At 38.2% G+C, this 13,176-nt stretch overlaps 1 protein-coding gene across 1 annotated transcript in view; it reads left to right on the top strand.

Annotated features, from left to right (window-relative positions):
* Positions 1-13,176, top strand: part of LOC128693029 (synaptotagmin-like protein 5) — a 65,791-nt gene that overhangs the window by 25,406 nt on the left and 27,209 nt on the right. The window contains exon 2 of the mRNA XM_070081895.1: positions 3,903-4,005. Coding sequence (XP_069937996.1) covers positions 3,903-4,005 — 103 coding nt within the window. The remainder of the gene's footprint in view (positions 1-3,902; positions 4,006-13,176) is intronic.

Here is a 13,176-nt window from a genome sequence, read left to right as displayed (position 1 = left end):
ATGGTATGGAGGAATGAAAATGTGGGGAATGTAAAAGCAAAAGTTAAGAGAAGTAAAGACTGTTTTCATAGATGGTCGACTGATGGAACACTCAATACTAGTGATACATTTTGCCATCAGTGACCGATCACTTTAAAATACATTACTAAAATTTATTATCGCACTACCAAAACTAATTGCCACACTTGTAAATGTAGTTCCAACATTCCTCTGGCACAACTACATTAATTAATTGCACTCTGTATCATTCATTTGTAATGTAGATAAGTGGAAGAAAGGTGAGGCAGAGTGAAGGATTGTTAGCAGTGGTTGTCCACATGCTGGCACACGACGGTGTCAACGATATATAAACTTGTCAAAAAAGGTGGGGAAAGTGCTAAACCCACAGGTGTCAGGCGTCTCCTGGGAAATGGGGAGGTAATCAGGTTCGATCTAAGGACAAGGAGCTCCAGTTCCCTGGAAGCAAGATCCCTTCGCAGGAGTTAGAACACCCATCTCTGAATGGTTTAGCAGCTTAGTTTGTGTGCAGATGTTAGATATACGAAACTAATGCTTGGATATACGGACATAAAGGTGAAAGAACACTGCAGTAGGTCTATTGGCTCATGCTCTAGGTAGATCCACCTTACACCTACTCATATATCCGTCCAGCCTATATTCAAACCCAGGTGGAGGGTCAGTCACCCAGGATAACCCAAGAAAGTTACTGTGTCATCCAGGACTGTCTGTCTTATTTCTAGTGAGTTCCTTTAATATTGTCTCCCAGGATGCCACCCACACCAGTTGACTAACACCCAGGTACTTACTGCTAGGTGAACACGGACAGCAGATGTAAGATGACTAACATCCAGGTACCTGCTGCTGCTAGGTGAATAGGGACAGATGTAAGGTGACATGACCAACGTTTGAACTACGGACACTCAGCGGGAGGCGAATGTGTTCACAACTGAGCCACGGGACAGTACTTCAGAGTTTGTTCTGCTCATAACTAAGTTTATTCAAGTATACACAACTACAATTATATAGATTATTATACATAGCAGCATATGTGTAGAGAACCTGGGATAACCCAAAAAAGTCATCCACAACTCGACTGGCAAAATAGTACTTTTTGGTATCCATTATTAATCTAAATTTGTCCAACTTGAGTCCAATGCTGCGAGTTTTGCCTTAGATATATACAGTAAAGTATAGTATGAAAATTAGGGAGAACTCTAATATTTTTGAGATAGGTCCTAAGAAATCCTGCGAGAAGTAATAATAATATATGAAAGAAATACTGTTTATTTACTTGTGTAAATTTGGGGGAAATATAATGTATAATGAGCAGACTCTCAAATATTGTATCCAAAATACTGTATTCAGAGTTATATAGAGTAACACTCATTGTGATCATAGATCCATTGTCACCTATGTAATGTTTGTGCCATCATTAACAAGATGAGGAGAGATGTACAGTGAACTAAAGGATAATTTATTATTTTAAGATGCTATTATTATTATTATTATTATTATTATTATTATTATTATTATTATTATTATTATTATTATTGAAATGGTATATTGGCAAACAAGGAGGGACTCTTGTTATTTATATTATAGTACAATACAATATGTAAATATTTTTGATCAAAACATAGTATATTAGTAATGTATAGAACTCAGACTTACAGCAGCTTATCTGGTCTAATGGGAGAAATTTGAAATGATTGTTATAATAACAACAAGTAAATTGGAGAGTAATTGTTATAACTAGTGTCGTGGGTGCAATATATATACAAGAACAAAAAAAAAGATGATTTCCACCCCGATCCATAAAGGAGGAGACCAAACAGAGTTGAATAACTATAGGCCAATATCCAATTTACACCCTCTCTCAAAAATCTTCGAAAAATTAATTCATAAACGAATCTACTCCTACCTCATCTCCCAAAACATTCTCAACCCCTGCCAATTTGGATTCAGGCCTAATAAAAATACTAATGATGCTATTATACACATGCTAGAACATATATACACTGCAATAGAGAAAAAAGAAGTCCCACTGGGGATCTTCATTGACTTACGTAAAGCTTTTGATACAGTTGACCATGACTTGCTCCACGTAAAATTGTCACACTATGGTATAAGAGGGCACTCCCTCAACTACCTCAAGTCTTACCTCAGCAACAGAAGCCAATATGTGTACGCAAATGGGGCAAGCTCTTCCGCTCAACCAATTACAGTTGGTGTCCCACAGGGAAGTGTCCTTGGCCCTCTTCTCTTTCTCCTATACATAAATGACATACCAAATGCTTCGCAATTACTCAAACCCACACTTTTTGCAGATGACACTACATACGTCTTCTCTCGCCCGAGCCCAGTCATGCTTGCCAATACTGTAAATACCGAATTACAGAAAATATCTACCTGGATGAGGACTAACAAACTTTCACTAAACATTGACAAAACCTACTTCATTCAGTTTGGTAGCAGAGCTACAGATGTACCTCTTAACATAACGATAAACAGATCACCTATCACAAAGCTAACAGAGGGAAAATTCTTAGGAATCCACCTCGATAATAGACTCAAATTTCATACACATATACAACAAATTTCTAAGAAAATTTCCAAGACTGTAGGCATACTATCGAAGATACGGTACTATGTTCCACAGTCAGCCCTCCTGGCCCTTTATCACTCTCTTATTTACCCCTATATCACCTATGGAATTTGTGCATGGGGCTCAACAACAACTAACCATCTCAGACCACTAATTACCCAACAAAAGGCTGCAGTTAGAATGATAACAAATTCTCACTACAGGCAACACACTCCACCAATATTCAAAACACTCAACCTACTCACCATACAAAACATCCATACTTATTACTGCACCTATTACATACATAGAACACTTAACTCTGATATTAACCCTCCCCTCAAACATCTCCTTGCCAACCTCAACAGAACACATGACCATAAGACAAGACACAGATCACTCTTTGATGTTCCTCGTGTCCATCTCACGCTATGCAAAAACTCAATGCACATAAAAGGCCCTAAAATCTGGAATTCATTACCTGTAAATATAAAAGAAACACTACCTGTTTATAAATTCAAGTCTCTTCTCAAAGATCATTTACTCACCCAAAACCAAATAAATACTGAATAACTGAACCTTATTAAACCTAGGACCCAATCTAACTTTATTATTTTTTTAAATACACTACCTAACAGAATACTACATTCTACTGAATGTACAGCAATGCAAGCAACCATATGACCTGTCTTTGTAATACTCATTTGTGCTTTATAGTTATCTGTTTACAATAATGTTTTATTACTGATTTCATCATTGCTTAGTTAATCTTAAGTTAATTTTAAGCCAGCCCGTAATGCTATGCATATAAGTGGCTTTGGCATGCTGCTCTTACCTGTATTTTTTGTACCTCTGTATGTATGCTAAAATTACTAAATAAATAAATAAATAAATTTATCCAGTAAATTTTTACTTGTGTGGGTATAATTGCAATGTGAAACTGAATTGATATAAGAATAATTATATATTGAGGCAGTACCAACTGTACATTGATTATAGAAGTACAGTACAGTAGATGTCATTCAAATTATCATCAGGAGGGTTAGTAACCTGAGATAATTAAAAAATGCTAGGTTTATACTGTACAATACTGTACTGTAATGTTGTATATATCTATAGTATACTGTATGTATTTTATTGCTTTTAATAATAATTTTCTTATCTTTGGATTTTGTGGATTAATGTTATTGATGTTTTTTAAACTTATACTACACTTTTCCATATATTGTGATTATTTTGTAAATGCAATTGAAAAAGCATTTCCAACATATTTCCAACATATTCACAACAGATATGTAACACATATTAATACACACAGGTACGTCAAAGTTTATCTCCTCCCTGATAAGTCTAAGAGTGGCAAGAGGAAAACCAAAGTCAAGAAGCACACACTCAACCCTGTCTTCGAGGAGGTGCTGAGGGTAGGTTAAAATATTTCTCAGTCTGTGGTGTACATGTGTCATTGTTGCTATGTTCCTGTGAACATGCTGCATCAGTAAGGGTCATGCTGTGCCTCGGGGATAGTCAAGTTTGGTCTGAGGAAGGGGAGGGGTACCTCCAGTTACCTTTTTCAAGAGTCTTTCATTGGCATAAAGTATAGAAGAGATAGGGCTATCAAACCCAGGATAACTTAACAAAGTTAAGTAGGAAAGTACATTCCTGTTGGTGTGCTGTCCTAGGACAACATCCACAACTGTTAACTAATTATGCTATGTATTGCACCTATTTACCCCTCAAAGGTTACTTGATGCTGGTGAGGGGCTCTTGATCTAGGGAATTGGATCTGTGCTCCAGTTCCCTGAATTAAGCCTGAATACCTTCTACATCCCCCCACAGGCGCTGCATAATCCTACAGGTTTAGTGCTCCCCCTTGATTATAATAATAATAATAATGCACCTATTTACTGCTAGGTGAATGAACTGCAGGTGTAAGGATACCTGCCTGTATGTCTCTCTTCACTTGGAAATCAAGCTTAGGTATTTTTAGTTGAGAATTGACCATTACTAATGGGCTACAGGATACCTATTATTATTATTATTATTATTATTATTATTATTATTATTATTATTATTATTATTATTATTATTATTATTAATATTATTATTATTATTATAATTATTATTATTATACAGTACATATATTTAGTCATGCCAAGTCTTTCACACTGAGTGATAGGTTCACATAATTTACTGTGCTCTCCCACTACAAGATTCACATTATAATAGCCTTCCTTAAGTATACTGAATAAATTATTTTTGTTTTGTCTCTTAGCAACAAAGTAGAAAAGAGCAGTTGATTTTGAGTCAGCAACTCATTGTAGCTGACTTGGTATGACTGTACCTGTGTAGGATGTACTTAAATTCATTCATTAGGGATTTGCTGGTACTTTTGGCCCGGGTCTTCTCCAGTTGGTGATCCGGCGTGTACTTAAATGATAACACTGAGATACCTATGTACTACATGATATGTACATTTAATGGTAAAAGTCTCAGTATATACTGAAACTGAAGTCTCAGTATATACTGAGACTTGCCCCTCCCTTTTTTTTTTTTTTTTCTTGTTAGCCATCTTTTTACCAACAAATTGTTTTGCAGAAAATTGCAGTAGTTAAAAGGCTGCCCAAAATGCTTTGAATAACTAAGGGCTTTCTATAATAATGTGAACCATTCCCGAGTTGACTGTAAATTGCACTTTGTAGAAATAAAGTTTTATCATTGTGAAATATGTGGAACAACATCTCATGTATCTTGTACAAAACTTAATTCAGCCACGAGAAATGACCTAAAACAAGAAAGAGGTTTCTGGATTTGCCCCAGTGAGTTGGAAAGCTGACCAGGCATAAGGGAAGTACCGAAAAGTGAAAACCTAGAAAGTGTAAGAAAGTTTCTGAGGAGCTTGCCAGATATATATAGTGGAGAAAAAGGGTAGGGAACAAGGAGAGGAGGTAAAATAAAGGAGCTGAAATAAGGGTGGAGACCATCATTCAGAGGAAGCAGGAAAAGACTAAAAAATGGGTATATAACATAGAGAAAAAGGAAAGGAAGAGAAATCTATAGGAGGAACACGTGAAACAAAAACCCGCAAGAAATATGCTTAGATGAAACTAAACGAGAATTCAAATCACCTGGCAGAACTTTCTGCAGATATTATGCAAAAAGGATTTGCTTATATGGGAGAGCATAATGGCATAAATACAACAGAAATTGTGTGAACATATTGAGAAAGGGAAAGTGTCACTTTGACAGAGACTGCAGGTACATGTACTTCCATCCAGTGATGTACAAAGCTTCAACACACTTCAGATAATATGGCCTAAGCTGTCCAGACTACCATGTAAAAGGAATTCGGCACTGCAGAGAAATGAAAAATGAACAGCAGTTTCTTTTTAGAAATAAAGAGAAACGATTGGACCAAAGAAAGAGGCAAACATGAAAAAAAATGCTACAGAGGGGTACAACACTGGGACATACCAAGCCAGGCATCAGCCCATCAGGGTCAAATAGACAGCCAAATGCACAATCAGCACTGGAGAAACCAGGGTTATGTGCATCAGGGGCCATACCAGGTAGTACATTACAACAAATCAAAACTATCGAAATGGTAAATCCTGCTTCCTTTTTGCAAACATTCAAGGTATGAAATAAAATAAAATGACAAAGTTACATAAGTGGGCTCCTCTCAGAAGTAAATACCATGTTTGGAGCACAAACAGGATGTTTTGGATGGAGAGCTAAAGATAGAAAACTATAACATGTACTGACATGATAGAATTACATAATAGGCCACAGGGAAAAGTAGGACTCTATGTGAAAGATACTCTCTGTTCCACAGAATTGCTGAATTCTACGAATTATACAGTAAAAATTCTAGGCATTAAAGCTTGAAATAAGAATGTGGCAATTATCCTAGTATATAAATCACCATCAGCTTCTGCAGAGGAATTCACAGATCAGTTAAGGAAGATAGATAGCTGTCTGGATAAGCTAGAGAATCCCACACCAATTTTAATCTCCCGCTTATAAAATGGAAGATGGCTCAACACAACGTCATACCAGAAATATCACCTGGAAGCACCCTGGCTCAACAGGCACATACCAGGGAACTAATGAGGCTTTGTGAAAAGTACTCACTGAACCAACAGATAACTAATCCCACTAGAAATGAAAATACCCTGGATTTGATATTCACATCATAGAAGTATGTACAAGTGAGTATAAAATCAAGGTTAAGGAACTGCAACACTGTTGTAAAAGAAGGGATGTACATAAGTTTAATTACAACAACCATAAAATTTATTAGGAACAAATAAGCCAAAAACTATCAGACTTGTACTTTTAGAAATAAAGATATTATTATATTATTATTATTACTCAGACAAGAACACCCTAAATCCCCACCAGTGCCTGGAAAAGCTGAATATAGAAGCATACAAGGTCTGTATTAAACATGTACCACTGAGGATGAGGAAATTTATTGAGCTCGAGAAATCCCACATGATCACTGTAACAAGCATTAGAGGCCATTAGAATCCACACCGACAAAAATATGCAGTGGAAGTCATGAGTCAGTACATAATTATTGATATGTTTACACTAATTTGATAGAGTACAGGTTTTAACCCTTAAACTGTCCAAACATGGATCTATGTTTTTTTCAACATTTGAAAGTATGAAAAAAAGTAGATCTTTTTTTTTTACATTTGAAAACGTGTAAAAAAACTTTGATCTACTTTTTTTTTTTTGTTATATTTGAAAATATGTAAAAAAAAAAATGTACATCTACTTTTCGAGCACTACGCACGTGAACGTAGATCTGCTTGGACAGTTTAAGGGTTAAGTAGAATTAAGAGCTAATAATATAATTAGTTTTTAATTCTTAATAGAATATGTAGTTTTAGGCTTAATATTTTTACATTAGATAGAAATGAGTAGGGAAAATTAGACACGTAGAAACACCTAGCAGTTCTCCAATGAACTAGTGAGGAAGATGGACGTTGGTAGCCATCTTTTGGACAAGGACTGTGCTGAGAGCACCTCCTTATCAGTTTCTATCTCTTGAGTCCCACACGGTTTAATAACGTTACCTGGCAGTTAACAACATAATTCAGAGGATTTACAACAAATCGTGGATACAAGTCTCTGCGCCAGATCCGTTGGTGGCAATTTATTACTGTATTTAACCCCCTAGTCACGTGGCCACAATACAGGGTGAGGGAAATTCAGGAATAGATAGTTAACTTACGGTTAATAAGTGTGCCCACGACCAACAATCAGGTAATTTTTAATTTATATTTACTACAGAAGATCACATATTGAGAGAGAGCGTTGATGGTACAGAAGAAGAATATGGGTTACCGAATTGATTAAAAGCATAAATATGCTGCAACAGAGGAAAGATAGTCTTAGCCGAGATATCACTGAATTAGAGCAAAAAGCTTTGGATGTCATACCAAACAGAAGTACAAAAAATAAAATAAATAAAATAAAATTTTATTTCTTTGCTGAGGTTACAATTCGTGTTTACATTTCATAATTTGATTAGCACAAAGAAAGCCACTATCATGCTCAGGCATTTCAGGAAGGCTTAACCTAATACAGTGGTCCCTCAATAACCATCCGGCCTGAAAGTTGTCCATTTCAGAAATAGTCCCGTTATTTCGTCTAAACATTGGCTCACAAATGGTCCGTTAACTCGATAATCGTCTTTCGTCCTGGACACGTACTCACGGCTCTGAGCCACCTCAGCCTCCCTTCCCAGCCGGTGTGCCATTGTTTACCAGTGAGCGACGGTCCCCTCACGTGTTCATACGAAATATTTCATAATATTCCATTGAGTCTAGTGCTTGCAAGTGCTAAATAAGCTACCATGGCTCCAAAGAAAGCTCCTAGTGCCAAGCCTTTGGTAAAGGTGGTGAGAAATACGATTGAATTTAAGAAAAACATCATTGAACAATGTGAAAGTGGCATAAGTGTGGGCGAACTGGCCAGGATGTATAACAAATCCCGTACAACCATATCTTCCATCATAGCCAAACAAAAGGAAATCAAGGATGGGGGTAAATATGCTGACAAAAATGAGATCACCAGTACTCGAAGATGTTGAGAAGTTATTATTGGTGTGTATATACGAGAAACAATTAGCAGGGGATAGTCTTATGATGTCACTTATTTGTGAAAAGGCTAGGCAGTTGCATGACGATTTGGTAAAGAAATTGCCTGCAACTAGTGGTGATGTGAGTGAATTTAAGGCCAGCAGAGGCTGGTTTAAGAGATTTAAGAAGCATACTGGCATACACAGTGTGATAAGGCAGGGTGAGGCTGCCAGTTCGGACCAGAAAGCGGCTGAAAAATTTTATTTTTTTATTATCACACCGGCCGATTCCCACCAAGGCAGGGTGGCCCGAAAAAGAAAAACTTTCACCATCATTCACTCCATCACTGTCTTGCCAGAAGGGTGCTTTACACTACAGTTTTTAAACTGCAACATTAACACCCCTCCTTCAGAGTGCAGGCACTGTACTTCCCATCTCCAGGACTCAAGTCCGGCCTGCCGGTTTCCCTGAATCCCTTCATAAATGTTACTTTGCTCACACTCCAACAGCACGTCAAGTATTAAAAACCATTTGTCTCCATTCACTCCTATCAAACACGCTCACGCATGCCTGCTGGAAGTCCAAGCCCCTCGCACACAAAACCTCCTTTACCCCCTCCCTCCAACCTTTCCTAGGCCGACCCCTACCCCGCCTTCCTTCCACTACAGACTGATACACTCTTGAAGTCATTCTGTTTCGCTCCATTCTCTCTACATGTCCGAACCACCTCAACAACCCTTCCTCAGCCCTCTGGACAACAGTTTTGGTAATCCCGCACCTCCTCCTAACTTCCAAACTACGAATTCTCTGCATTATATTCACACCACACATTGCCCTCAGACATGACATCTCCACTGCCTCCAGCCTTCTCCTCGCTGCAACATTCATCACCCACGCTTCACACCCATATAAGAGCGTTGGTAAAACTATACTCTCATACATTCCCCTCTTTGCCTCCAAGGACAAAGTTCTTTGTCTCCACAGACTCCTAAGTGCACCACTCACTCTTTTTCCCTCATCAATTCTATGATTCACCTCATCTTTCATAGACCCATCCGCTGACACGTCCACTCCCAAATATCTGAATACGTTCACCTCCTCCATACTCTCTCCCTCCAATCTGATATTCAATCTTTCATCACCTAATCTTTTTGTTATCCTCATAACCTTACTCTTTCCTGTATTCACCTTTAATTTTCTTCTTTTGCACACCCTACCAAATTCATCCACCAATCTCTGCAACTTCTCTTCAGAATCTCCCAAGAGCACAGTGTCATCAGCAAAGAGCAGCTGTGACAACTCCCACTTTGTGTGTGATTCTTTATCTTTTAACTCCACGCCTCTTGCCAAGACCCTCGCATTTACTTCTCTTACAACCCCATCTATAAATATATTAAACAACCACGGTGACATCACACATCCTTGTCTAAGGCCTACTTTTACTGGGAAAAAATTTCCCTCTTTCCTACATACTCTAACTTGAGCCTCACTATCCTCGTAAAAACTCTTCACTGCTTTCAGTAACCTACCTCCTACACCATACACTTGCAACATCTGCCACATTGCCCCCCTATCCACCCTGTCATACGCCTTTTCCAAATCCATAAATGCCACAAAGACCTCTTTAGCCTTATCTAAATACTGTTCACTTATATGTTTCACTGTAAACACCTGGTCCACACACCCCCTACCTTTCCTAAAGCCTCCTTGTTCATCTGCTATCCTATTCTCCGTCTTACTCTTAATTCTTTCAATTATAACTCTACCATACACTTTACCAGGTACACTCAACAGACTTATCCCCCTATAATTTTTGCACTCTCTTTTATCCCCTTTGCCTTTATACAAAGGAACTATGCATGCTCTCTGCCAATCCCTAGGTACCTTACCCTCTTCCATACATTTATTAAATAATTGCACCAACCACTCCAAAACTATATCCCCACCTGCTTTTAACATTTCTATCTTTATCCCATCAATCCCGGCTGCCTTACCCCCTTTCATTTTACCTACTGCCTCACGAACTTCCCCCACACTCACAACTGGCTCTTCCTCACTCCTACAAGATGTTATTCCTCCTTGCCCTATACACGAAATCACAGCTTCCCTATCTTCATCAACATTTAACAATTCCTCAAAATATTCCTTCCATCTTCCCAATATGTGCAGGAATTCAAGGAGTACATAGAGGCTGAAGGACTGAAACCTGAACAAGTGTTCAGTTGTGACAAAACAGGCCTCTTTTGGAAGAAAATGCCAAAGAGGACCTACATTACTCAGGAAGAAAAGGCACTGCCAGGACACAAGCCTATGAAAGACAGGCTGACGCTCGTGTTCTGTGCTAATGCTAGCGGGGATTTCAAAGTGAAGCCATTACTAGTGTACCATTCTGAAAATCCCAGAGTGTTCAAGAAAAACAATGTTATGAAGAGTAAATTGTGTGTATTTTGGAGATCTAATAATAAGGCATGGGTCACAAGGGACATTTTCGTTGAGTGGTTCAATGAAGTGTTTGGCCCTAGTGTGAAGAATTACCTCCTGGAAAAGAAATTGGATCTCAAGTGCCTCCTAGTAATGGACAATGCACCTGCTCATCCTCCAAACTTGGATGACCTAATTCTGAAGGAGTTTGGGTTCATTACAGTAAAGTTCTTGCCCCTGAATACCACTCCTCTCCTCCAGCCCATGGACCAGCAAGTCATTTCAAACTTTAAAAAACTCTACACCAAAGCAATGTTTGAAAGGTGCTTTAATGTGACCTCAGACACTCACTTGACCCTACGAGATTTTTGGAAAGAACACTTCAGTATTCTCCATTGCATAAGCCTTATAGGTAAGGCTTGGGAGGGAGTGACTACCAGGACTTTGAACTCTGCTTGGAGAAAATTGTGGCCAGATTGTGTCCACAAGAGGGGTTTTGAAGGGTTTGAGGCAGCCCCTGATGAGCCTATGTCAGTTGTGAACTCTATTGTGGCACTGGGGAGTTCCATGGGGTTGGATGTGAGTTTGGAGGATGTGGAAGAGTTGGTGGAGGACCACAACGAAGAGCTCACCACTGAGGAGCTGCAAGAGCTTCAGCAGGAAGAGCAACAGATCGCAGCTCAGAATCTTGCTGCAGAGGAGGAGGAAGAGAGATGGAAGAAGGTGACTTCTTCAGAAATTAAGGAGATTTTTGATATGTGGGGTAGGATGGAAAGATTTATGGAGAAACATCACCCTGAGAAGGATGTTGCAAGCCATATCAGCAACTTGTACAGTGACAGAGTCTTGGCCCATTTTAGGGAAGTTTTAAAGAGACACCAGAAACAGAGCTCTCTGGACAGTTTTTTTGCGAGACAGGACTCCAGTGATTCTCAAGCTGGCCCTAGTGGTATTAAGAAACAGAGAAGAGAAGTAACCCCAGAAAAGCACTTGGTACCTGAGGTGTTGATGGAAGGGGATTCCCCTTCCAAACAGTAATTCAATGTCTCCTCCTCCAGTCTTCTATACACTAAGAAGAATCGCCAATAAAGGTAAGTGTTATTCTGTTAATGTTTCATTCATCATGTGCCATTGTATTGTATATGTACTACATCTATATTTCATGTAAAAAATTTTTTTGTTTTAATACTTCTGGGTGTCAGGAATGGATAAATTGTATGTATTTACATTATTTCTTATGGGGAAAATTGATTCGAAAATCGTCTATTTCGATAATAGTCCCACTTCCTGGAACGGATTATGGACGATAATTGAGGGACCACTGTGCTTATAGACTACTTAATTAAGTCTAGACAAGTGAAGACTGGTAGAATACAGTGGACCCCCGCTTAACGATCACCTCCCAATGTGACCAATTATGTAAGTGTATTTATGTAAGTGCATTTGTACGTGTATGTTTGGGGGTCTGAAATGGACTAATCTACTTCACAATATTCCTTATGGGAACTATCCAGTACAGTGGTCAGAATTTAGCAATTTTGCCAATTTCACACAAATTTCAAAAGATGCCAATTTCTGAATAGGGTCCAGAATAAACAAGAAAGACATTCCTGGCACTAAAATGACATTTCCTCTAGTCATTAGTCACGTCTCAAGGCCCCTCTTATATTCTTTTGCTTTCCACTTTGAATTTTTATTCTCACAAAAAATATAAGATTTACTGTTATGCAGACTACTGCATTAGTGTAAAAAATGGTATAAATATTATTGGTGCACTTGTGAAAGAATATTAGACTCACCAGTTGACGTGTATTGCACGCTTGGCACGATTTGTTTACTTTTGAAGTTTGGTAAAAATCGAACATTTCTGCTACTTTGAGCTCAATTTCAAGGTACCTTTCATTGTAAAACCAGTCAAAATCATCTCAATTTCTGTAATATGTCTTCCATTCTATAAAATGAGACCAAGAAAACTAGAATACAACAATAAATACCATACAAAAATACACTGCAAAGTCGCTGATTTATTCCAAAAAAATGGTAAAAGTTTTTTTTTTCTCATTATGCACTGTGCTGCAG

This window comes from Cherax quadricarinatus, chromosome 6, assembly GCF_038502225.1.
Source record: "Cherax quadricarinatus isolate ZL_2023a chromosome 6, ASM3850222v1, whole genome shotgun sequence".
Taxonomy (NCBI): Eukaryota; Metazoa; Arthropoda; class Malacostraca; order Decapoda; family Parastacidae; genus Cherax; species Cherax quadricarinatus.
Note: the sequence above shows the minus strand (reverse complement) of the source record. Positions and strands in the feature narration are given on the sequence as shown.